General features: G+C 39.9%; 4 protein-coding genes across 9 annotated transcripts in view; 1 reads left to right on the top strand and 3 right to left on the bottom strand.

The window, feature by feature from the left end:
* bicd1a (bicaudal D homolog 1a) overlaps positions 1–3,169 on the bottom strand; it is a 31,923-nt gene extending 28,754 nt beyond the window's left edge. For 2 of the 4 annotated variants that reach the window (XM_082541413.1, XM_082541415.1), the window contains exon 1: positions 2,655–3,168. In XM_082541413.1, coding sequence (XP_082397539.1) covers positions 2,655–2,870 — 216 coding nt within the window. In that variant the 5' untranslated portion in view covers positions 2,871–3,168. Of the gene's footprint in view, positions 1–2,654 lie in introns of all 4 variants that reach the window. The other 2 variants (XM_082541412.1, XM_082541414.1) reach the window with 2 other exon arrangements.
* Positions 3,170–5,041: 1,872 nt separating this feature from the next.
* On the bottom strand, positions 5,042–8,213 carry LOC309712039 (uncharacterized protein). The gene is made up of 5 exons (XM_082542622.1): positions 7,737–8,213; positions 7,583–7,639; positions 7,316–7,464; positions 5,636–5,749; positions 5,042–5,363 (listed from the first exon to the last, which is right to left on the bottom strand). Exons 1-5 carry the CDS (start codon positions 7,972–7,974, stop codon positions 5,202–5,204), a joined length of 720 nt encoding a protein of 239 aa, XP_082398748.1. The 5' UTR covers positions 7,975–8,213; the 3' UTR covers positions 5,042–5,201.
* Positions 8,214–10,611: 2,398 nt separating this feature from the next.
* Positions 10,612–18,172, top strand: slc23a4 (solute carrier family 23 member 4). Of its 3 annotated transcripts, none has more exons than XM_082539571.1 (13): positions 10,612–10,724; positions 10,978–11,054; positions 11,649–11,783; positions 12,100–12,257; positions 13,460–13,619; positions 14,069–14,250; positions 14,620–14,740; positions 14,843–14,999; positions 15,260–15,513; positions 15,684–15,848; positions 15,940–16,048; positions 16,138–16,233; positions 17,014–18,172. In XM_082539571.1, the coding sequence occupies exons 2-13, from the start codon at positions 11,007–11,009 to the stop codon at positions 17,280–17,282; spliced, it is 1,854 nt and encodes a 617-aa protein (XP_082395697.1). In that variant the 5' UTR covers positions 10,612–10,724; positions 10,978–11,006; the 3' UTR covers positions 17,283–18,172. The 3 variants fall into 3 exon arrangements, with proteins under 3 accessions (XP_082395697.1, XP_082395696.1, XP_082395698.1); XM_082539572.1 differs by lacking the exon at positions 10,612–10,724 and adding an exon at positions 10,876–10,891; XM_082539570.1 differs by having other exon boundaries at positions 10,612–11,054.
* LOC309710268 (protein FAM180A-like) lies at positions 17,894–21,506 on the bottom strand. Its single transcript, XM_082539573.1, has 3 exons — positions 21,255–21,506; positions 18,591–18,688; positions 17,894–18,496 (listed from the first exon to the last, which is right to left on the bottom strand). The coding sequence occupies exons 1-3, from the start codon at positions 21,331–21,333 to the stop codon at positions 18,167–18,169; spliced, it is 507 nt and encodes a 168-aa protein (XP_082395699.1). The 5' UTR covers positions 21,334–21,506; the 3' UTR covers positions 17,894–18,166.
* Between the last annotated feature and the right edge of the window lie 4,641 nt (positions 21,507–26,147).

Genomic DNA, 26,147 nt, shown 5'->3' with positions numbered 1-26,147 from the left:
GTCCAAAAAATACGTTTTTGTGCATGATTGTACACACAAAGACTGTTTGACTTATTTGCGTGGAGGATGCTGATGTGTCACGTCACATCATGACTTTCCATATCCAAGTCCTTGTGGTTCATTGCATAGCAGATACTCACACAGATACACACTTTTTGTAAAACAAGCCCAAATTAGTCCTGTGTTACAGTAGCTGAGGCACTTGTGTCTTGCATAGGTTTCTCCACGTGTTTAGTTTGTGAGCTGAATGTGCAGCACAAGCAGCGCTCTAACCAGCGTCTCCCCACCAGCTGGGACCTGGATTGAGGGCAAACAACCTGAGCACACGGGGAATACAGTGCTGCCGTATGTGTGCCTACAGAACGTATGCAAACGCAGTAGGAACATGCATGCAAATCTGGGCAGCTTGGACATACACACATGCAGACACAATGGCATATGATCTGTGTGGCATCTGGATAACAAATACACACTTCAGGCATTTGTTCTTTGTTTCTACAAGTATGATAAAGTAGCCTTTTGTCAGTTGTTGCTGAAAAATATAGAACAATGTAATACAAACAATACGACTGAAGAAAAACATTGTAATCTGAAACAAAAAAGGTGTCTACCTTTCGCTGTAATTATATATTCTATTCCACTTAATCCCAGAAGCAATTTCAGTTTCTATCTGGAATTTCTGCACCTTTTATTTTGCACCTCTCCCGAGTACGGGGAGAGCAGATGTGATGTTATTGAAGTGGCAGGTTTGCACTCTGCCATTTGGTCTCTTATTCATAGAAGTGTGCAGCAGACACACAGGATCCCAGAGGTGGGGTTTTTTCTGCTGAAGCAATATCACATACAGAAAATGTTGCCTCTGTCAAGCGAGAAGTCAATCATACAGGCAAGCAGATGTGAGCCGACCACAACACTGAGGAATGGTTGGTGGTTTTTTGCTGACCTGATGTTCTTTTTCAGTTAAAATCAAAGTTTTACTACAAATGTGAAAACTAAAAGGATGAATAATGTACGAGCAGCTGCCTACACTACTGCTTAAAAGCAGTTGACGTGCTTAATTTATTTTTTAGAGGTAGAGGCAACTTCCTCTAACAAAGTCAGTTCTTCCAGTATGCTTTAGTCTTATAATCGTCTCCCCTCTTAAAACACGGCCATGTCTTTATATTTCTTCTCCATTATCTTTTCTTTCTCAACATATTCTCACCATAGTCCATCATAATACCCATCCCTCTGTAATCCATAAGTGTGAGTTATCAGCTTGACACTGCTGAGCTGCTGGCTGTATCACGCTGTCTCCTCAGCTTTCTTGCTGTGCTGTTATCTGCACTAAGATCGTTCAGATTCTGCATGCGTGTCAAACCGAAATGTTAAGCTAAGCAGTGGAATAAAAGGGTACGAGGAACAAAGTATAAATACAATTAAGCATGCAAAATGTAATGTGATAAGTGATGCTTAATGTACTATGTGGATTCTTTTTTATTTGGCTATATTTGGTGAGCTAGTTGCACAAGAAAGAGTCACTGATGTGTAGGATGAATGTGGACTTTTAGAGGTTTATTTCAAATGGGCTACACGTGAACCAGAATCAAAATGATTCTTATGCGAAAAAGTGAAACAATAAAAAGAATAATTCAGAGAATTACTTTGACCAGGGCTGTTGGCTATCTTTGAAAGGTTTAGCTAACACCCTTAACATATCAAAAAGATCACCTGTAACACATGATGCATTCTGACAGTCCTCTATTATTTGCTTTCAGAAAAAATAAACAGGGTATTAAAAGTTTTCTTGTGACTCGATGACTTAAATGTTCGACCAAAGCAACTGATGTTCAAGTGATAATAGATGACTCCATGTAAATAATGACGGGGCCTATCTCGATGCCACGGACACTCACAAGCACTCACCGCACCAGTGTAACCAGCCTTCAACTCCTTCTTCCAATGGTCAGCAATTTCCATAGGCGACCTTGGACCAGGGAGCCCTGTCAGCATCTGCCTCTTGCAACATGTATGCACTGAGTAACTCGACACCCTGCAGTCATTAGCCAGGTCGACACCTACCTTAAAATATCTTGAATTTTAACGACATGTTTTGATGTGACTTTATCTCTTATAATTCAGACCAGTTGATTATTGAAGCACCATATGGCCTGCAGTGAAATACCCTCAAGAAACATCTAAGCAAAAAAAAAAAAAAAGGTCCTAAAAGAGTCCCTGAAATTCCCTAATGACTCTTCTTACTATGGAAAACAAAGAAACTTCCTGTTGTGGGAGCTGAAGTGGACTGTTACTGTGTGCTTGCAATTCCGACACTGTAATGCTCAGTGCTGCTCGATATACCCACTGCACAAACAGCATTTTACATTATAATTTATTCATGAAGCAATTTATTCATACAGTGTTGCACATTTTCCAGCTGGAGGATCTTCAATTGCATCATATTTAAGTTGCATTAAACTATTGCTCTTTTTGAAAGCCCTGATAAATTGCCGCCCCCACTCTGCCTCTGGGCGTCAAACAGGTTTATAGATACCCGCTGAGCGTCACTCAATTGAGGTGCAAGCGAGTCACACACCTGACTGCAGTGCTTTCCCCTCCCTACAGAATGAAAACAAATAAATAAATAGAATCACTGCCTCATCCTCTCCTCTTACCTCTTGTAACTGCTCCAACTCCTTCCTGAGGATCTCTTGTTCGGTCTCTAGCTCTGTATACTTCTGCTTCAGCGCCTGATTCTCCTCCAGGACAGCTAAACCGCACTCCGCAGCCCTGATCTTTTCCCGGTTCGCCTCGGCCAGTTCCTGGGCGAGCCGCTCCACCTCGGCCCGGTACTGATCCACCGATTCCCCGCATCCTGCACCAGCGGCCATCGCCCCTCTCTCGCGCTTTCGCTTCGACTAAAAGCTTTATGTCCCCCTGTCTGTCTGCGGTTCCCCCCGTCTCTCCACCGCTTTGGACAGAGGCAGATGAGCCAGATAGGCGGGCGGAGGCTGCGAGATGATGAATATCCGCCCCCCACCCCTCCTCTCCACTGAGAGCCAGCTGCAGACTGGAAACGAAGCACAAAGTAAAAACAACAACAACAAAAATAAATCTGTTTTAGTGCTTCAGTATTCTGAACAACATTCAACAGCTGATAAAAAAAACGAGCTTTAAATAAATGACAGAATAAAATCAGGTCAGTGGTGTCTTCTGTTTGACACACAGCAAAACTGAGAGCATCAATTTTGCTTATTCATGGGTGCAGGGGCGCCATCTGTCGGCTACTCTGGTGTATCGCTTCCCATCTGAGCGTGCGCAAACATGTAAATGTTACTGAGTAAACGGATGCCTTCTGCTTTTTAAATGTTTTAATGATTACATTACGTTTTCTTATGGAAATAAATAATAATAAATTCGTATATGAAAAAATTAAACCAAAAACTGGTGAATTTTGAAATCTTTATCAACCAGGTAGGTGCAATTTATAAGCTTTTATGTCATATAATCAGTTGTGGATTTTTATAATCTAATAAAAAGTTTAATCAAACTACTTGTATACATATAGTAAAGTCTCACTGCAGATATAACAGGAAACACTAAAATATATATATAATTTAGTGTTTAATATCACTCTCAGGTTGTGTTTATACCATAAAAGTTATTTGTGTCCATTACATTTAAAAAATTGTTTTTACTGACATCAATATGCTTTTTATACCAGACAGGGGTCCTGATGCAAGTTAGTGCCTTAGTGAAAGAAGTTTTTCTTACAGTTGCAAAGACTGCGATATATTTAAGGTGAAAGGAAAATGGTGTACAACCCTGTATTGGGTAATCTCTTCCTGTGTTGATTCCTTTATGGCACTCGTGGCCAGTAAAGTCTCCGAACTATATGGAAAAGATCTTACTCTCAAAGTAAGCAGGTACAGCTAATCTATGTGGATCCTTTCTAACTGAGACAATAAAAGTTTAATGGAAGAATAGTGACAAAGTATAAAATAATAAATTAAGATCAAATGTGAACAATAAACTAACATTCGATGTAAAACATTGCAACAGCTATTTGGCATAAGATAACCTGTCTGGTATCAGTAACTAAGGTTTCCCAGGAATTATTTCAGCCTTTTAGGAAATGTAAGGTGCCAGTTTGGAATTACAATAACAAAATCCAATAAAAGTACGATTATGAGGTTCTCAAGGTTGTTGTTTTTTCTCTTTCCAACAACTATTTTTGTCCTCTTACTGTAATCCCTCCCATTCAGCCACCAGTGTGGTTTATCTTACAGCAAACACATGCAATAAAGTAAGATAAGGCCAGGGTGAAAAGTTTAGCCATACTCAGAGCCCTGTTAAATGTAATCAGTTATGACCCTGTCAAGTAAATTATTGAATTGATAGCGAAGGCGACGGACGCTGTGTTATCTCTCTTATAATTGGTAATTATTTGGGAACTGGCCTATGTAACACTTCTCAGAAAAACCTGGAATTGTCGCACGCAGCAGGTTTCAAGGTGACTGGTGAGCACAAGTCATTAAAGGAAGGCCACGAACAATACTTAATATAAATATGTAACATTTGCTCGGCAAAGGAACAAGAATGAATCAAAACTTTTCACTCTTTAAGTTCGCCTAGAACACAATTATTTATATAGCTCTATAGCCCCAATATACAGTAATGATTCACCCTGTATTTCTCCTTTGATCCCACATGTTGTCTAAATCTGACCTGCCAATAACCTCAAGTTACAAGCCCAAATTAAGATAAGGAGAGGTTGTCAGAAAGTCAAACAGATGAACAGGTCATGGCAAAGCTGTATCTTATCTGTGACAAGGAAAAATCGTGTCATGAAAAAAAAACACAGCCAAATGCTTTGCTGCACAGTAACAGTGACACGGCTCTCTCTACCAAGAAGTATATCACGGTACAGGACGCCCTCAAACCTTGATCTGTACAAATACATCAGTACAGACTAATCACGAGGACTTTTATTTCGAAGAAAGACATCAGAACGTTTGAAGCAATCAGCTTTATTGAGATAAAGAAAAAGATCAGTGCCTTTATTTCAGCTTCACACAGTGTGACACATTAAAAGCAAAATATACGGCTACAGTATTTTACAGATTCGTGTTTACGTTTGAGCATCATCTCAAACTTTTTTCTTTGCCTCGTGTAATTAAAAACAATGAAAAAAAAAGTGTTGTGCAGAATTGGTGAAGGTGCTATCGTTCTGTTCCCAGCATGTCAACATAGAGAGTCCTGTGACCAGGAGAATGTGCGGCGGTCAGCACAACCGGTGTTGTTGATGAGCTGAAATACAGCCTTGCTTGAAGAGGTTTTGGTAAACAGCAGGGCAGGCAGCACATTGCTTGCAGCTGGGGCTTCTGTGAGAGCAGAGAAAGATGTTTATCTCACAGGAATAACCAAGATATTCTACTTATGAACCTCATCAATGGCTCAGTTACTAAGAAAGTCACGCTGTATTCAAAGACTTTATAATATCATAAACATTTTATTGTTTAAATATGTCTAAGCTGTGTGCTTTATTTCTTAATTGTAAAGAGCTTCGAGCTGCGTTGGGAATATGAGGGAAGCCTCATAACAGAACATGTGAGAATAATAAATACACATTTTACAAAAATATATGTCAAATTACCTCATAATAAAGCCGGTGAAGATTGGTCGAAAGTAAGCGCTGCCTGCTGATCAGCTCTATGTCTCTGAGTGTTTCAACCTTCCTCCATTTGGCCCTGCGGTTTTGGAACCAAATCTGAACAACACACACAATGACCATTTATTTAGAACAATTAACTAAACTTCAATAATAGTAATACAAGCATGAAGAAATGTTAATGCAGTTAATTTACCTACAATGAACCAGTTCACAATAAAAGGAGTCTCGGGGTATTTTGCATTGTAATAAAAATGCCTGCATCACATCTAAAACTAACAATGATTCAAAACATTTTTATAAAAACCCCTAAACAGTGTTGCAGTTTGGAGCTAATGATTTTAAATGTGTGCTCCTATCCCGTCTCACCTTATCATTAATCATTTGAGGTTTTGGCTTGTGCAAGAATTCTGTCCAAAGACCATTATTGTCTCTGCACTAATGTGCAAAGACACACAGTTACTGGGATTAGGTTAACTGATGAGTCGCCCACAGGTGTGACTGTGAGTGCCAATGGTCGTGTCCAAATTCATGGGCTGCATCCTCCTGAGGACCCGGGCTTCGCGGTCTACGTGGGCCAGGTCCTCAGAAGGTCGGGTAGGCCGGAAGTAAACGGCTGGGGAAATTGGACGGTCTAGCCTTCTGATTAGCGTCACCGCTGTCTCAGCCGTCTGCTCCTTGCTATCTAAAATATAACAGGACACTGGCGTAAATTCTCGACTGTCTCATACGTCTGTTTAATCAGTTTTCTATTTGACGTTTAGTCAGCTGTGTAAAAACCAAGGAGGAACCCACCCGGGGGATTAATAAAGTTTTATTTTATCTAATTTAACAACTTTAATCTCAGCCAAGCCGATTTACTCACGAACAAACAAAACACTGAAAAAAGCCCAACAATAACATTTTTAGGTTGTCTAAGTGACTTATATATTACGTTTAACCCGAGTAGCGAAAGTCCGCGGTGATGTGAAAATGATGTGCCGGGAGTTGTGCCGTTCTCGGCCGCATCAGTAACCCTCGAGCTCCCAGCTAGCTGTCGAGCTGGTGGGTGGCAGACGTCTCCGAAAACGTCGAAGCATTTTTGCAAATATGCGATATCTTGGTAAACCGAGCAGATATTTGATGTTTACACAGCTACTTTCTCGCCTGAAAATGTGTTAAAAGTTTATTTTGTGACCCAGAAAGATTAGTAAGAGTAATTTTAAAACTTAGTAGCGGCCGCCATTGCTGGAAACTGGAGTCCTTCAACTTCGGGGAAAAGAGGGCGCATTTGTCGGCTGTATTCGGGGGAGTCTACAAATTTGAACAGCCTTCGGCGCGTCGCTGTGACGTAATCGGTCTACAAATGCGGCCTCTGGAGGATGCAGCCCATGAATTTGGACCTGGGTGTACATCGCCTTTCACCCTGAAACACCTGGGACAGGCTCCAGCCACCCCGCGACCCTGATAAGGATAAGCTGAAGAGAATGGATGGATGGACTCGTTAGTGCAATCAGTCAGACAGTTGGAGTGTTTGGAGCTTGCTGATTTGATCAAATGGAAATAAAGTAGTGACTGATACCAACGTAGCGCCAATAATAATATTACTCTGTTTATGTGGCCAGTATTAAAAATCTCACTATTTTAAGTTGAAAATAAAACCAAACCAAACAACATGTATCCCACCTGTATTCGGCTCTCTGTCAGCTGCAGGCGAGAGGCTAACTGGTCTCTGGTGCTAATATCTGGATAATGGGTTTGCTGGAAAACCTTCTCGAGCTCCTGCACCTGGAATGGTGTAAAAGTGACCCTGGTTTGCCTCTTTCTTCTTTGACCTGTGAGCAGACAGTTTGAAACATATGATAGTAAAGAAGTGGTTCAATTTCAAACTGATTCATTCTTGAATCATCCTTTTAATCGATTTTTCTACTCATATATAAATGTATTACGCACTCTTGCAGTCTCCTGCAGCTTTTGGAGCCTCTTCATGTAGTCCCATATTCTGAGTTTCTATTGACAGAGTAAAAATTTCAACATCAAAAGGAGAACACACATGTTCTGACAATATTTGAACCAATATTTTTTACAGTAAGGCTAAAAAACATACCTGTACATGGATGCTGGTTATATACTTGGCTGTTTTCTCTGATGACAGACCAGTTCCGATGTACTTCATTCTCTTTTCTGACACATGAGGGCCTTTTCAGAATTTCTTCAATTGAATGCAGTATTTTATTCCTCGGCTGAGATTCCATTCCTTTATCTATTTGGGATAACTCTTTTTTTGAGTCTCCTCTCTTCCATATTTCCATCATTTTATCGCCTACCGTCAGCTCATCTGTCATTATATGTTCCTTTTATAGTCAGTTCTTGGTCACCAGTATAAAAGATACAAAATATTCCTTGTGCTCTGTCAGGCTCTTTCAGTAAAAACAAAATGAATAGAAATAGAATAGAAATCTCTTGATGTCTGACTTCTTCTGTCTGGGATCTTTGTTACACTCAATGCTTTACAAGGTGAGAACACATGAGTGTCCTCCCACTGCTATGAGCAAGTGTTTGACCTGCGTCACATGATCATAAAGAGGAGGAGCTACTGCATTATGCCACAGCATACTTTTGAAAAAGAAATACTGCATTCAGCATCCAGCATTCAAAGTTTTAATCTTTCATATATAAGCTATTAATTTAAGGTGTGTGCTCAATTAATTCTCCAGATAATGGCATCTGGTTGTTATCACGATGTTATCACGATAGAACTGAATAGTTCAGTTTGCTCTGAGTCTTTATTTCCTTCAGCAGAATCAGCAGGACACCAGGTTCCTGTTTTGTAGGATAGATTTGTACTCTAAATCTGCAGCTTGATTATCACCTTGATAAAATTTCACCATAAACAAATTTAAAATCATTGCTTCTCTTTCTTATCGCCTGATTTATTGCACAGGTAATCTTTATCACCTTGGCCTCTGTATGCACTCTGACACTTTAGTTCAACTAAAAAAAAAAAAGCACTGAGCTGCAGAGTGTAGGAGAAAGTGGTCTGTCTCCATCTAGTGGTACCGGCCTCTCAGTGAACCTGCTTGTAATTCTCTGAATATAATAATGAACCCTCATGAACAGCATGAACCCTCTGAGCTTGGGGGGCTGAAGGTAAGCAATGCACATGTTTAAATACTTTATATTAACTCATTAACCACTTATGAGTCACAAAATGTGACGCACATGTGCCTCTTGTGATCTCTAGGTAATCCGGTATGCACCATTCCAAGTCAGAGCTAAGTAGGGCTGATAAAGACACGAACACAATACATCATATCCAAGAGAAGCTAATCAATTATAGCAAGCTCACACTTAATCGAAGGTATGGTGAGAAAACTATAAGGAGTAACAACATGCGCTTTCTTACCGGCAAACTCCGGTAAGTTCAAACCAAACTGCACGGCTCATAAAACTATGAAGGTCACAGGATGCAATCAGACACAAGATAAGAGCCAAAACATTTAGACCGAGGCCGTAAAAGATTACAGTCAACGTTGTTATGTCTCATTTGCACCTCCCAGCATGTTACAAGAATAAGAGCTTCATTAAATCTTAGTGTCGTTCAGCAGTTTTGTTTGTTTCAGTGCTAAATCATTATTTGTATAGACTTCTTTTCCATTGGTATTTCAATCACTGACCAGATATTGCTACTCCACTGACCTTTGGCCTCCTATTGGTCTTCTTGGAAGAGAGCTGTCTTTCTCTCACTCTCTCTGTGTGTGTGTGTGTGTGTGTGTGTGTGTGTGTGTGTGTTCATTTCAGTCAGAATTCAGTTTTATTTGATAACACCAAATCACAACAAAGTAATAACAATAATAAACAGAACTGGCTCCAGGAGGAGCAGCCGTCTGCTGTGACCGTCCATTTGCTTCCTTTTCTTCATTTCACCTCTTCTTATACGCTTTAATTGTGTAAGTAAGATGCTGCAGAGCCAAGGCTTGTTCAATAGTTTTGGTTTAAGAGTCATTTTTTGCTGGTACCTTTTATGTTACACCCCGGCTGAGTGTTTGTATTTATTAGTTATCCTCTAATATTCACTTCTCTTTTTTGTTTTTGTTTCTTTTTTGCAAATGATATTAAGCCTTTAAAAATAACACTGTTTCTACAATCGGGCCTTTGCTCGCTGACATGTGAGTCACATGCACTCAGAGTAGACCGCATGATGCCCCACTCCTGCTACTCTCCTGGGTTTGTAAGTTTCATGTGACCTCAATTTTCTTCAGCTATTTTATTTGTTGGATACGTCCCAAGATTCCAGCTCAACTATTTAAATACTCCACAGCAGTCAGGATAAACCCTTTCTCAGGATTCTAGTTTAAAATTGTATTTTCTAATTTAGTTCTAACACTTCTGCTCTTCCTGACAAGGAAACCTTCTCATTTTGGTGATCACCTGACTTTTCCTTCAGAAAACCTTTGCAGAATTCAAATGTCCAGGCAATGACAGAACGGAGAGTTCCACAGGCATTCGTATCCTTTAAGGATGAATGATATTGGTTGCTTTTCACTGGTGTCTTTGTGCTGCCAGCGTGTGCCTTAGATCCTGATTTTGGAATAAGAAGAGATGTGCACTAATAATCATATGACATGCACACAGAAATGGATGCAAGCAGTGTGAGGATGAGCTTCTGCTGCTTGTCCAGCACATTAATGAAGTGGTGGTGGGCTGTTATCAAACTCCTAACAATATAATCTGGTTTACTATCATTTTACGGGAAGTAGAAATATACAGTAAATTAGGAAATTAAATTAACATCTACAGAACATTTTCTAGTCATCTATCAATACCAGCTTTGTGATTATTTGTCAACATGTGATCACTGCAGAAGTTTACCCTCCAAAACAAACATTTGGTGTTAAATTTAGAAAGAAACTCTGGGAGGGGGAAGTCTTTGTCAAACTAAAGGCTGTATTCTTTAACTGTTAAACATCTCTGACTGCAGAGCTGAGCACAGGTCACCACATACAGCAGACTTGCTGCTTCTTCAGCTTTAGAATTATATGACCTATGCTGAGGAATTAAATCTTTTAATACTTTCTTGCCTAAAGAGTTCTTGGTAAGAGATTTTATCTCCTGCCAGCCAAATGCCGGGCGGTCAGCTGCTGATTCTGTTGTAATTCGGTTCACATGAGCTGCAGGTGGGATCCATTTTGATCAACAAAAGCTGCAGTCTCATGTCTGAACTCTGCGCGTTCGTAATACTCTGCCTGCTCCGACCCGTCTGTACGCTCTCTCCCCTCTATCAGATGCTTCTCCTGATCCCTCCCCTCTGATTAATGGTTTTCATTCTGTTTTGTTTCTCGGCTCAGGAGACCACAAACTGGACCTATAGCCTGACATGGCTCCAGAAAAGGAAAGTAATGGACTTGACAACTATACCTTTGCGGTGAGTGTTGCTTTTAATTTTATATTAGGAAATGATTAGAGAGATTGCATAATCTCTACACAGTTGTAAGCACTGGATTCAGAATCACATCTTGGCATTCATAACTCTCAGGTGTCCATGTGGATTATAAATAATAACCCACATTCTTACCTGCAGTAACTGCAGTAACTAATATGATTAAACAGCCTCATATTAGTTTAAGATCAAACAGCTGCTTGCTGAGTGAAACAGAAGCATGAGTAGATTTTTTAAAGTATCTGTGAAATGAAGGTTTTCCTACCATCACATGATTATAGAAGGAATTCTTGATTCCTAGTGTTGAAAAATGGAACGACTTATCTGACTGCCCTGTTCTTTTCATCTTATTCTAATATTTTGGTTATGAGAAACATGAAATTAAGTTCTTTAATTATAGTTATTTACATACATTTTATAGATAACATGTAAAAACATATCAATACATGCTTCTTTTTTTAAACAAAGGGCAGTCAGTTGTGAATGATGCATACAGTGAACTGAGGATCACAAGTGTTGATAGATCCCTGCAGAATGTTCTAGTTTGACATGTCTGCTTATTCTTCTAATGAACTAAAGCTGGAAGGACGTTTCTGTGATCTGCCCGACAACGAAAAAGAACCAGCCTCCTCTACGGACGAGTGCAGTAACAAACTAGCATACTGTGTAACAGATGTTCCTCCCTGGTACCTGTGCATCATTTTAGGAATCCAGGTATGTCAACAAAGGTTTTTTCTTTGATTTGTTTCCCTTTGGTCATGTTTAACAATGATTAGGAGCCAGCTTTGCTGCATTGTTTCTAAAGTAACAATGTAAACATGACCAGCTTTCGCTTGACATTTCCTTGAGTGTTAGTTGCTTGGTTTTAGTTGTGTAAGCCAGATAGTGAAATTGGACTTTAATTGCACCGAACCTTCACTGTAATCTCTCAGGTGGTGTACAAACATCAACCATGTACCTTTTTTTTTTAATGTGTAAATCCTACAACGATTAAATGAATCTCTGTTTTCCCCCAACTTTGCCCTCTCAGCACTGTTTGACTGCATTTGGAGGTATCATTGCCATCCCCCTGATTCTGTCCCAGGGACTGTGTCTGCAGCATGATGGCCTCACACAGAGCCATCTCATCAGTACAATCTTCTTGGTTTCTGGGGTCTGCACTCTGTTGCAAGTAGTCTTTGGCATTAGGTAAGGAAACAAGCAGGAACATTACTTATTGAAAACCAGGCTGTAAGGCTACGTGGCTGTCTGTATCTGTGGGATGTCTCCTGGGGATATGCACTAGGAATTTTTGCAGTCATGAATTACATTGTGGGATTCTGGAGTGCTTTATATTTCTTTTATTTAATGTAAGATGATTTACATTAATTTATTGTTCATTCAGTGCTTTTTGATGTTCTGAGAGTATTTGTCCAACGCAGTGGTGCAGCAGGATGGAATTAACTAAGCTTCTTCTTCTTATTAAACAGCCAGAACAGAGAAGCCATTCTGCCTTTCTTCTTAACCTCTTTTGAACTATTATGTCTGCCAAAATGAATGTTCATGAACACCGAGTAGTATTTGAAAGCTTCATGGAGGTGAAATAAGTCTATTTGAGCTTTTATACTGTACAGAACTCAGCTTTTATTGTCAAATAAATAGTATTTAGTTGTTTTGCTAATTAATTTCTGCTTAAAATACCAGTATGGAAACTTCCTTGTAAACAGTGACACATGCACAGGAGAGCGAACATGATGTCACTGTTCTGGAGGCCTACAAACTTGTATGTTGTTGCTCTGAACTTCTGTTATGTGGTTGCAGACTCAGCCTGCCTGAATACTGGTGTCACAGATGGATTAACGGAGGAATTTCTATCTTATTATGTTTGGAATCTACTTCCTGCTAAGTCCACATTGTTCTGGCTTAGCACCACTCATGCTTTCTTGTCTTTCCCAAAATGTCTGCAAGTCAGCTGTGAGGGAAAACAAGCCTCGCACTTAGTGGTGCTTTTAGCGTCCCGACGACACAACGAAAACTTTCCGATGTTTCATCAAAAGAAATGTTTGCATGTTTTGTTTTTCACAAGAAAACTTCTCTTCTTCTGCGACGTGTGTGAATGATGCACTGCTTATGAGAATAGCATAATGAGGGTCATTACGTGGCAGATTATTTTAACTGACTTAACTTTCAGTCTAACAGTTTGCATAACAAGTCACACTCTCTTCACATGGTTTAAATTAACCATTTCCTTGTACACGATTCAAATAAATAGACTGCAGATGCCGTCAAAGAGGTCTTAAAAAACACATGCATGCACAGAAGACACTGTCTCAGTCAGTCTAAGCATTTCAATCACCCAAAGATACAGTAACTGATGGTTTGCTCTCTCGTATTGTGTTAATTATTTCCAGGCTGCCGATTCTCCAAGGTGGCACATTCACATTACTGGCTCCTTCCATGGCACTGCTCTCCATGCCAGAGTGGACGTGTCCTGCATGGACTCAAAATGCCAGCCTAGTCAACACCTCGTCCACACACTTCATAGAAGTGTGGCAAAGTCGAATGAGAGCAGTAAGTAAACTGTGACAGTCTGAACCTTCAGCACTTTGATCCCATTTTTGGTTACATTTTTCTAAAAACTCGTCTGACTTGTTCTCTCCAACTGCAAACTAGTTGAGCTTGTTAAAAAAAAAGTGCTTCCAGGGAGGCACAAAGATTTCAGATTAGCGTCTGTAGTGGTCCTAGTGCCTATGCTGGAAGCCTTCAAGTTCATGCATGATGCTGAGCCACAGACTGGAACCCTCTGGTGGAGGTTGCAGCTCCTGGCTTATAGACTTGTACATGTCCTGTTAAACAGAAACACTTAAGGGTGAGGCAGATAGAATTTTATCCCAAAAGTCTATGGAAGGCAATGGAAATGTTTGTCAGCAAATAACAACAGAAATGTTTTTTAGTACAAAAAGGTTAATGAGGTTACGAATTCCAAATTCTGACTGTCAACATTTTTGTGTTTTCTTAAGCTTCAGGGATCCATTATTGTGGGATCAGTCTTCCAAGTGCTGGTTGGTTTTTCAGGCCTCATTGGCCTCTTCATGCGCTTCATTGGGCCTCTCACCATCGCTCCTACTATTTCTCTCATTGGACTGTCCCTCTTTGACTCAGCGGGTAGCAGTGCTGGGAACCACTGGGGCATCTCTGCAATGTGGGTAAAACTTCTAAATAAAGTCCCTAAAAAGGCCCCATTTCTCTACATAACATAAAAATGACAAAACGAATATTTAAAGACTGCCAGAGAGATTTGTATAAAAAATATTTCATGCCACCTTAAAGCAGGTTTCTCAATAAAATGCGTGTTAGGTTGTGTTAAGCGTGCTCCCAGTCCTGCCTGGGCAAGACTTTAGAAAATAATACGCCTTCAACCCAGTAAAGCTTTAATCTTAAGGCTGCAGAGAAAAGCCTATTAAAACTTTCTTGCCCAACATCCAGTACAGCTGAGCTACTTTCCTTTTTCTTCATTACATCTCAGCAATATTTACACGATGTTTTTCCCCTTTATGTCTGTGTCACACAGGACCACGGCACTCATCATCCTGTTCTCGCAGTACCTCCGTCACATACCAGTGCCCTTTCCAGCATATAACAAGGATAAAAGACTGCACACCTCTCCAGTCTACGTCTTTCAGATTCTTCCTGTACGTTGAAGACATTGAGTCTTTTCTTTTTTCTATTAATTTTTTAATATTAAAGCCAAACAAAACAGATAACAAGGTGTTTTTGTTTTAATGCATCACAAGGTTTTGCTTGGAATCACGTTATCTTGGACCATTTGTTACATTTTGACTGTCTACAATGTACTTCCTGCTGAACCAGACAAGTATGGTTACCTTGCACGCACCGATCTAAAGGGAGATGTCATGAGTCAGGCTCCCTGGCTGGTTTTCCCGTACCCAGGTAAGATAGAAAAGCTCCGTTAAAACAACTTTGGTCATTTTCTTTGTTTCTGATTTTTAACTAAACTCAGACTGAATGGGATCATTGTTTCCACCCACATTTCTTTCTAATGACGAGGAATATCATCCAGTACCACAGTGTGGCTCAGTGATGTGTTGGAAGAAACTCACAGAGTCATCAAAGTTATCTTATTTTCAGAATAATATTTTGCAGATTATGCATTTGTGACATTTTCAACTTGCTTGCGTTTCCAAAATTAGGACAATGGGGGAGACCTACTGTCAGCCTGGCAGGGGTGATTGGCATCTTGGCTGGTGTAATTTCCTCTATGATAGAGTCTGTTGGGGACTACCACGCCTGTGCTAGGTTATCTGGAGCTCCACCACCCCCAAAACATGCCATCAACAGGGGTATCGGTATTGAGGGGATAGGCTGCCTGTTGGCAGGTGCCTGGGGTACTGGAAATGGTACCACCTCATACAGCGAAAACGTCGGAGCCCTTGGTATCACAAAGGTGAGATGACCTGCTGTTTTATGAAGTTTTTGCTACTGTTTGGATTTTTTGGTGTTTTGTGCAGTTTTTTGCATTGTTAGTTCTTTTCCTCCCTTAAATTTGGCATTTTAAGCACAAATTTCAGTGCACTCAGATCTCAGGAAAACTGAGAGAATTTCTATTTTTTGCAGGTGGGCAGTCGGATGGTGATTGTGGCCAGTGGAGTGTTGATGGTTGTCATGGGTATATTTGGTAAAGTGGGCGCTATATTCACCACTATCCCGTCACCTGTCATAGGAGGAATGTTCATGGTTATGTTTGGTGTCATCTCTGCAGCCGGAGTTTCAAATCTGCAGGTTTGTACTGAAGCTCAAACGTGTCGGCACATTTTCTTCTTTTGATTTGAGTCGGTTTTAACTAGACTTTGTTTCTGGGTCACATTTTCAGTACGCAGACATGAACTCGTCTCGAAACATCTTCATTTTCGGCTTCTCCATGTTCACTGGTCTGGTTATTCCAAATTGGATATTGAAGAATTCCAAAGCTATTTCTACAGGTGGACAGAAAATCTTTACTAATCTTAGAATTTTTTTTCAAAAAACCTGATCATTTAAACACAGGTCTAACTGTTTACATTGTGTCCAGGTGTGGTAGAACTTGATCAGGTCCTACAGGTACTTCTGACAACCAGCATGTTTGTCGGTGGCTTCTTTGGTTTCATACTGGACAACACCGTTCCAGGTATTGCTCTTTGTTACTGTTCTGCATGTATTTAATTCACCATGTTTAAAACACTGAAGCACAGAGCTGAGGTTATGATAAACATGGCAATTTAATGAAACTGATGAAAATGATTTTCAGAATGCTTTTAGGGTATTGAGTATTGTGGACATATTCATTTAGTTTAGTGATTATTCAATTAATTAAGAAAGGGTCAGAATGAAAAGTAATGTGAAAAAGAAAGTTTACACAAGACTCTATGACTCTACAGTGAGGACTATGAGAACTCTGAGGTGAAATAATCATTTCCTTTCTCACCCTCATCATTGTGGAGGAATGTTGACCCACTCTCCTTTACGGCATTGCTTGAGATTATTGAGGTTTGCAGGTATTTGTTTATGCACAGCCCTCTTATGGTCTGACTGTAAGGGAGCACTGAATTTCAATCTGCTCAAGCTCTAAAGTTTGATGGGTCTTTACAACACCTTGATTTTTTTTTTTTTTTACCTATTCTGGTTTAGATTTGGTGGCGTGCTTGGGATCATTATCATTGTCATTGTAGCGAGGGTCTACTTTCTCTTTCACAGGACTTTAAAAATGAAAACAGCAAAATAAGTAACATTTTTTAACCTTTCATTAGTGTCTTTCACTTCAGCTAAATTTAAAAGAACAATGTTTTAGAGATATTCTATTAGAGAATCAACAACACAGTGTTGTCAACATTTATGATAAACAAACCAAATCAGGAAATAGAGATAATCCAGAGTCAGGTTTTTTAAAAACATTGAACATGTCCAACAGGATCGAAGCATGAACGAGGTATCCTTGCCTGGAACAAGGCTCATGAGGATGACTCCAGCAACACACTGGAGAGCGGAAAAGTCTACAGCCTTCCCTTTGGCATCAACTCTCATCTGTGTTCTTCCTCCTGGTTCCGGTACATCCCCTTTTGTCCTCCTACCATGCCCAACTCCTCAGATGGATGCGGGGCAGTTGCTAATTCCGTGGAACCTAAACAGCCATTGGGACAACAAGAGCCTGCACAAGTTATTACTGGAGCTGGCCTGTGAGCGGTGCACTCACTCCAGCGTGCCATTTTGGGGATTTTTCCAAAACCAGTTCCATCACAGGCAGCTCAGTTTGGACCTTGTAAAGGGCACTCTAATATAACAACACGGTGCAAAGTATTTAAAGGACCTTTTAAGGTGACGTTTGCAAATTATATCCTGCACTGGGAGGTACATGATCAGCCACAAAGTTACAACCACTTAGTGGGTAAGTGATCGTTTCATTACAGTGCAATGTTCTGCTGGGAAGCCTTCGTTTCTGGCATTCATGGGGAAGCGACTTTCGCTCGTTTCAACCAACTAAACATTGTTGTAGACGAGTAACACTTTCCTTTAAGGAGGAGACTGTTTTACCACAGCGTGAGAAGTGGTTTTAATGTTGTGGCTCATCTTTGACTGGGAAGGTAGTATAGATAGACTTTTTTGTAAACTGGTGATACTGGTGATATGATAATTGTTGATGATGTATATCTTAAAAAACCTGAGCAGTCATCTGAATCCAGACCTGCAGTTCTCATTGGTTCAAAACTTGATGTTTTATTCTTTCATATTAGTCTCGAAATGCCGTCACATCTGGGTGCTAGTGAACAAACGCTGAAATGACAGGAACATGATTAAATCCACAATGTTTAATGCTACATTCAAGATATGAATTTGTTTCATATACAGTACCTCATGTTTGGATGAACATTTGCTGTAACAGTTAATATTTTACAATGATTGTGTTTATTTTCTTTCTGTGCACTTTACGAATTCATGCTGACGTTTACTGACAGGACATTTCCATCAGAATCTGTCAGCCATCCAGCTGCAAGCTCCAACACTTCAGCTTTTCATCTGTGTGCATATTAAACAGTGAGTCATTGTGTCACAGCACCACTGCTTACTCAGTTTCTCAGTGTCAGATCCTTCTTGATGGATTTGTATAGGCTTACAAAGGACTCTGCCCACACGTCTCTTTGGTATTCAGTAGCGGAGCTGACCATCTGATGGGCAGTGTACACCAAAGTCAAGACAGTGCACTCAAAATCGTGCTGATGCAGGTAGCCAGTATGATTTGAAAGACCGGATATGAGCCTCAATATGTCTGTTAGCTTTTTCGGAATGATCTCTTCGCAGATGAAATCCAGGTTTCTTGTCTTTTGAAGGGAAGCTAGTTCAGCATCTGTGACCGAAAACGCTCCACTGGATTCAAACTGTATGCCAGACATCAGTATCTGTATTTAGTGACAAGAAAAGAAGTAACTGTTAATAGTTACATTGTCAGTGTTTGCTTTTTACTCATAAAAACTCAAAGGTTTGTTCTTTTACCTCAAACAGCAGGTGAGCATCACTGATGGAGCTGATGAAAGTGGGGTTCACCGCAGCTGTCACTCCTCTTTTTATACTACTTGCAGCTGGAAATAAGGCTGGTGCACCAAGAGACACAGACAATAAGAATCAAGGGTGTTATGAAAGCATGCGCAGTTTCACATCTGGATTATTTCTATGCATCCAAAAGACAGTTTAAATCTTTTCAGCTGGAAATCCCTGTGACAAGTAAGCAATAATCCCTGCATGGTACAATGAAATGCAGATTTTACTGTGAGGTGAAGCCTGTGACAGATGTGAAATCCAGGTTCATCCAGCTCACAGCAGCAGATAATCTATAATAGGTGTTTTAAAGTCTGTGATCGGTAACCTTTCTTATGAATCCTATCAGCAGACAATGAGACATGACCTCAAACTTCAAAGGAAACAGAAATCAAAGGTGGAGTGGCACATGGATTGTACAACAAGTTCCAGATGATTGTACAGAGCTGTATATGGGATTCCTTATGCTTATGATTTAAGCCAGGATGTTAAAAACAAGTTGATGGGTCAAATGCAATTCAGAAGCTCTCGTTTTTTAACTTGAATATGAATTTTACAAAAGCAGAATTGTTCCTTTGCCTTACTTTTAACTGCTTTCCCTCAGAAAAGGCTCACTAATTAGGATTAAACTCAGCGAGTCTAATGGAAACATTAGGTATCTGACAAAACTCTGTCCAGGTGTTGGTGCCACATGTCAGTGTGTAAAACCACCAGAGTTCGAGAGCCTGCGTTGTAGGGTGATGTGAAAATCTCATGAAAAACAGAAAACAACATGAAAAGTCCAGGAGGTCACTGGATTAAAACACTGAAGAGCATGAATGACTACACAATAATTCTATCAATCTAGATTACATGGTCAAAGTGGTGGACCCAGTGAGCTGACAGTGATGGAACTAACATGTTTAAAAGGAACAAAGTTACAGTTTTCATTGTCCAGTCTCTCACATCCAATAATGGTGTGGTTTTATTAATGCCTAAAAGTGGAGTTTCTGCAATTCCGAGATCCAGGTGACAGAATTTCTTTTCCTAAAAGCATGAAAACAGGAGGGAACCGTGCAAAAAGACAGACAGCAAACTGCTCCGGCATGCAGTAATATCGGCAGAGTGGTGATTCAGTTCAAAAAATAAAAAAGGAAGCACATTAAGAAATTCATTGCTATTGATACGCCAGAGCCACTTACCCAGTGCCAGCACGTTCACAGCATGTGTTTATTTCAGCAGATGAAACGAGATGATATTTTAATAGACTTTAAATCAACCGAGCAAGTCGGTCATTATGTTAAGCTAACGATCTCCATTAATCTCAGTTCAATAAGGCCGGCGAGAGCTTGCATTATTGAACAGGATAGCGTTTCCTTTTTAGTAACTTCTCCAATTCACAGCGATTAAACATTTTCATGAAACATATTACTCTGAATTACATGTTTAGGTAATTACGATTATGTCAGGACATAATTCATAATTAGCTGCATAAAATAGTAATTAAATGCCAGCATATCCAAACCTGTTTTCACTTTTATGTTCTGCTGATAGAAGATATCACAGCAAACACTGTTTTCTCTTCCTTCTCTCTTATTGCACAGTTTTACATGAAATGTTTTCATGTACATACATCAAATCAAATCAAATCAAATCAAAATTTATTTATATAGCACATATTAAAAACAACAGTGTTGACCATAGTGCTTCACAGTCAATAAAAACATGAGACAGTTAAAACAAACAATAGAAGAGGACAACAAACAATAGGTAACAACGCAACAAGCTAAAACAGCCAACTAGACACATGTTCCTAGTTATTAAATAGCATATATTAAATGATATAATTATATATATATTATATTATATAAGCAAATTATTAAAATTAGCATTTTTTCAAGCACGTGAGGTTGGATGAGGTTCCACTTGCATGGTTTTTACTGGTGCTGCGCCATGGTAAGTTATTCATCTAAGACTTTAACTCCAAAAAAGATCCTGGACTTTAACTGCAGTCTTAAATCTCGATGACCAACTTTATTTCTGTGGCAGCTTCACATCGCAGCGGGAGGAAGTTGTTTGAAACACTGGGATAAATGCCCAAAGCGGTGTAACATCATAACACTAAAGTGCACATGGTGCCCATGTTTATCAGCTGATCTTAAAAAAGAGCCCAAAAAATCTAATCCTGATGATTGCAGCTTCTCATCCCTACTTGCTTTCATCCTTGCCTTCATGTCAGTGACCCACACTCATCTCTTCTTTTTAATCGCTTTCCTAGAGTGGCGTACTTTTTTTTGAATTGCAATGAAATCAAGATTTACAAAAACACTCAAAGCTTTTTATTATTCACAGTGTTTCCTCCTTCTCTCAGATCAGTTTACAGCTAAAGCCACTGTTTCCCATTAGAAACAGGTGCAGCTGATCTGTGATCCCAGAGCTGCCGCCAACATTAAAACATGCTTTGACTAAAAATAGACATTTAAAACTATTTAACTCACATATTAGGTGCTGGATTACAGAACAGGTGAGGAACGAGGATCACTCTGTGTTCAGCAAAGATTCCCAATACTCAAAAAGTATTTGCAGAAACTGAACTGTTTGCTTTTCTGTAGCAAACTTACATACATGCATTTTGAGTCTTACCATTAGCCCGATGTTGTGTGGCACCTGCCTCGATGCAGCAGCAGAAAAGAGCAACTATAAGCATCTTCCAGGGCAGCATGGTTGCCTGATGTTGGTTGCAAAACTGCACAGAGGTCTCTAAATTTACTGAGCATTTGGAGCCACACACAGCATCAGATGGCACGCTTTATTCATCACTCGTGTTCTCGGATTCGGTCTGCCTTCAGAACTGTGTTTTCTCTCCACCTCCTCTCTCTCTTTTGCTCTCATGAGCAGGATTACAATGCTTCCATCTGGTTATCATTAGGTTCAAAGGCACCCTCTTATTTTTGCACCATTTTTCTGGTCTCCCCTATTTCTTGTACATGTGGACAACTTTGATGTGTTTGTCTCGTGTCCTCTTCATGGATGCAGCAGCGATTTTCTTTGTTCAAATATGTTCTCACTGAAATGTCACAGAAAAACTTCGTATCAAATCTAAAATTCTCATCTGTATTTAGTGTAACCTTTGCAATTCATGTCATGATTTAGCTGCAACCAGAAAAGCATATGCTGATTTCCAGTATGCACAGTGTTCACAGGCTCTTCAGCCTTAGAAACAACTTGCCATGTAACAAAGTTGTTGTCACTTGCTGTTAAATGAAGAGTTATTTGTTCATCCAACTGTCTCTAGAAAGAATGTGCTTACATACATATATTTTATAAAGTCATGAGCTATGTATTTACCACCAACAGTTGGTGTACCTCAGCTGGAGCATATGTGACGGTGCCAGGATGAGCACTGAACAGCTTGGTCTCCGTTCTTCAGTATGAGAAATGTAAAAAGTTCACACTCCATGAACATGAAACTCGGCTACGTGATTATTTCTAACTGTATAATGTGTACACCCTGAAGTCCGCACTGAAAACATCTGCAGAAACCACAAAGAGGCACTATGTTCACTGCCTGGCACCGTTCACCTTCTACACAAGCCTGAGGAACACGAACCAAAAATACAACCGTGTAAAATATCACTTATCTGTTGTAGCGCTATTTTAGTCCCAATTTGTTCCATGTAGGAGTTCAAATTGATGCCAACGCCTGAGCACAGCACAAAGTTCTGGTATGCGTCATGTTAGTGCAGTCGAATGTGTTTCAGTGGCAGAGATGTGGCGGTCGTGTTGCTGCAGAGGAATGCAGACGCAGGCTGTGCTGAAGCTGGTAGGAGAGCTATGACCTCTGTAAGACCTCCAAGAACCACAGCTCTAGAACTTGAACAAACATACGATTCTTTCACATTCAATAAAAAATGTTATTCTGGGCTGTACAGGACCCCAAATAATTTGCTTTCTTGCTGTACTCAGTGAGTGACTCAGAGGTAGATGTTTAGTGTTAAGACAAATTTGGCCTTTTAGATTATTAGGAATAAAACAGATAATTCTCTGCAATGGCAAAGAAAAGAAACAGGATTGCCAGACATGCCTGAGGACTGACGACATCCATCACACGACAGGGAAAGAGACTGTCCAGTGGTTGCGACTGCAGTATATTATGAACTGTGCACCAAGTGACTTCACATCTCTCCCAGTAGCATCGCACGTGAAGTAATACTGACCTTTCATGTTACCATTTTGAGCAACACAGATAAATACTTATCTGGAAAACAGTAAAAAAGCATTGCTGCAAGATGTAATTCTTGGAATTTTAATATCACAGTTATGCAGTGCTGTACCTGTTACTGGTGACTCGGGGATTTAAAACAGGGATTTGGCTTGCTCCCACAGCTTTTTAGGTTAACAGGTGATTATAAATGGCTCATGCATGTGAATGGTTGTCCTTCTCTATGTCCATGGTGAACTTTGCCGCCTGCCCTGTGGCAGCTGTGATAGGCTACAGGGCCCTGGATTGCTAAACTGGATAAATGGAAGAAAACGTGCAGGACTTTGGCTTGCATTGGAGTATTTTTCTTAGTCCAGGGGGATTCCTGCTATTACCAAAGTAAAATAGCTACGTGAGTCTTTTTCCATGGATAACAAGGCAATGAGGTCTCTGTGTACTATTACACAAAGGTGTCCATGAAATGTGTGAGCCTCAATAGTGGTAGATTCCTCATATGTTTAAAAGAGCCATCTTTGATTTTAACAAGGATTTGTTGTCTTCCTGCTATGAAAAGAAGAGTTTGTGTCAGTAGATATTTTTGAATTGTATTTATAATGTTTTAAAAATGATCATAGAAAACAGCTGTTTTCTAACACCACCAAGCGGTACACAGAGCGCAGCGGCATATCACAAGATGGTCAGATGAAAGAAGTCTCAACATTATATCTTATATTTGAGAACTAATAGATCAGCAGCTCTCTATAAGGAACGCCTCATTGACAAGAGAAGCCATGAAAATGGCCAATAGAAGGTCAGAAAACTGCTCATTACAGCTGTAGCGAGAAGAAATGACTCTTCGAATTCACAATCTGAGCCCGAAGTGATCAAAGAGTCAACATAACATTTGATACAGGAGTGTTTAATGCATGAGTGTATTACTTTGACTGAGGCTGCAGGTGGTGGAGTTTGGCTCTGATATCAGCAGACGTTGCTGGTGGTGTTTTCACGCTGTGGGGATTATTCCATTCAAACTCTTTGGGGCACAATCAAGTTTCGTGTACCATGTTGTGACCGCCATTCCAGTACTACTTCACGATTCGATGGCAGTAATCAGATTTGAACTGAGAAGACTACCTTTGGGATCTTGTATACTTACAGCACTAACAGCATGCTGACAAATCTGTCATCATGAACTGGAAAGTTTCCTGCACAAAATTCAGCCATACAAGAATAAATAAATATGTGTTTCCATCTGTCAGATCGTATGACACAAAATATTTACTTATATTCGTCTAAATGTCACTAAAGATTACACCGTAATCATAGCTGTACCAGCCATGTTTGTCCACTAGATGGCACCGTATGCCAGCATCAATTTCCAGCTAGCGTCCTGCCACAGAACGACGTCCAGATAAAACGTTGACCTGTTTCCTCTGTTTTTATTTTCAGTTATGTGAAAACATTTGCATTTGCAAATAATTTTTGCAACTTTCATTTTATTTGTTGTCACTTGCAACAAGATATTCGGTAAATTTCTTCTCAAGTCTTAAAAATGTACATTTGTAAAAATGTCTCTAAAAACACAGTGTTGATAATTTCACATTTTCACATCGACCCATCAGCATTTTCTCTTTTCGGTTACTATATTCAGCATATCACGGGCAGTTGCCACTTCACAGCCTGGCAGCAGACATCCCAGCTTTTTCACAGACCATCTGTCATCACTGTGCTGTATTGTATGCTGCTGTCCTCAAGCCAAACCCATTTTATGATCCGTTTAGCCACCCTCCTGTTTTTAAAGGGATACTGACTCCTCATCATTTCTGTCTTTTGGGACACTCTCCTGGCCTTTTGCTGCAACGGTAATACATCACCAGCCATTTAATTCAACTTCCATCTGTTTGTTATAGACACAGACCATAGGCACGACTGTAATTAGCTGTATGGAGAAGTTCAAAATCCCCTAAAATGCAGTTGAAATGTGACTTTTTGGGACAGTCTGCATCCAAACTACAAAAATAGCATTGTGGGAACAGAGCGGACTTTGGATTCCAGTGGGAACACAATTACCATACTTTGACAAATGACCTATGTTGTTGCATTTGGGTTTGGGTTGCAACAAATATCCACTCCCATCATGAACAACAGCTGGATTGTCTCAGAATAAAGAGAATACATGTGATAAATATGCTATCCTGGTATTCTTTCTCAAAGCTTAAATGCAATGGGAACAAACAGGAGACGTCTCTTGAATATAAAATAAAGTACAGATAGTAGAAATGTGTGTACTGTCTTCTTTACTAAAGCTGTGTCATTGTTTTGGGTTTCTGATAATAACTGCTTATTTTGTCTGTTATTTTTCTTGGTTACTGAGCAATGACAATTTCACTTCTTTTTCATCCACCGTCATCACTCTCACATGATGAATTCTCCACACCAGCTCTCCCTCTCTTTATACAGTATTGTGTATTTTACCTGTTCATGCGAGCGCCTTTTTCTTTCCTTGAAACATGCGCATCAACACAGCCTCGATTAAAGAGCTAAACTTCAGATCCAACGTGATTTTTGGTGTCCCGCATTTTGGCTGTGGTCCCCGTGGTTCCTACAAGCTGAAGGTGTCCCATGGAACAAAGCTCATTGTATGCATATGAACATGTAATAAATCATGTACTATTTGCATATAATTTTATTTTTAGCAACAAAATTAGAGTTGCTTTACAAAATCATATATTTTCACATTGATGCTAAAAAAGTTACGCTTGTAACGCTTTCCTGACGTGTTGCCGCCACATGGACGCACTCTTGCACAAGCGCACTAAAACCATAAAATCATCAAGCCGCTATAAAACCATCAGGTAATATTTTGGCATTTCGATAATCTAATAAAAATTTCAACTAGCTGCTAATAAATTAGAAATGTTCTGATCTTTTTTAAATCTCCAGTTTTTGAACTTGCAGTCGGTATATGTGGCACATTAACGCTTCCTGAACGCACCGACGTGTTATGGTCTCAGTCATGGAAGAAAGATGAAAGAAATATGTGCTATTTTTCATAGATATTTTAATGCGTACATATAATAACATACATTTTACATTGACTGCATGACATCCATCTAACATTGTCAGATCTAAACTGCAAGAAAATCTTTGAATATGTAATTCTGCATAATGCCTGTTGTTTCATTCGAAGCTTTTATGCAACAACTTGCATCTCGCATGCTCAGCCTGCAGACAGAAACAGTCTGAACCCATCGTGCCTGAATCCCTCTCTTATCTCAAGGACGACAGATGAGCCGTCTGCAGTGGCGAGGCCTCGCACCCCTCGTTGCTCACAT

This window comes from Aulonocara stuartgranti, assembly GCF_965226115.1.
Source record: "Aulonocara stuartgranti genome assembly, chromosome: 7".
NCBI lineage: Eukaryota > Metazoa > Chordata > Actinopteri > Cichliformes > Cichlidae > Aulonocara > Aulonocara stuartgranti.
The sequence above is the reverse complement of the archived record's forward strand: the minus strand, read 5'-3'. Positions and strand labels throughout refer to the sequence as shown.

Excerpts from the sequence above, each read along its gene's own strand:
- LOC309712039 (XM_082542622.1), bottom strand. The coding sequence starts at position 7,974 with ATGACAGATGAGCTGACGGTAGGCGATAAAATGATGGAAATATGGAAG. Across the intron at positions 7,640-7,736 it reads TAACCAGCATCCATGTACAG|AAACTCAGAATATGGGACTA; the intron begins GTATGTTTTTTA and ends CTCTGTCAATAG. Across the intron at positions 7,465-7,582 it reads AGCTGCAGGAGACTGCAAGA|GTCAAAGAAGAAAGAGGCAA; the intron begins GTGCGTAATACA and ends GTCTGCTCACAG.
- LOC309710268 (XM_082539573.1), bottom strand. The coding sequence starts at position 21,333 with ATGCTGCCCTGGAAGATGCTTATAGTTGCTCTTTTCTGCTGCTGCATC. Across the intron at positions 18,689-21,254 it reads CACACAACATCGGGCTAATG|CCTTATTTCCAGCTGCAAGT; the intron begins GTAAGACTCAAA and ends TTGGTGCACCAG. Across the intron at positions 18,497-18,590 it reads ATGCTCACCTGCTGTTTGAG|ATACTGATGTCTGGCATACA; the intron begins GTAAAAGAACAA and ends CACTAAATACAG.
- slc23a4 (XM_082539571.1), top strand. The coding sequence starts at position 11,007 with ATGGCTCCAGAAAAGGAAAGTAATGGACTTGACAACTATACCTTTGCG. Across the intron at positions 16,049-16,137 it reads TTCCAAAGCTATTTCTACAG|GTGTGGTAGAACTTGATCAG; the intron begins GTGGACAGAAAA and ends CATTGTGTCCAG. Across the intron at positions 16,234-17,013 it reads ACTGGACAACACCGTTCCAG|GATCGAAGCATGAACGAGGT; the intron begins GTATTGCTCTTT and ends CATGTCCAACAG.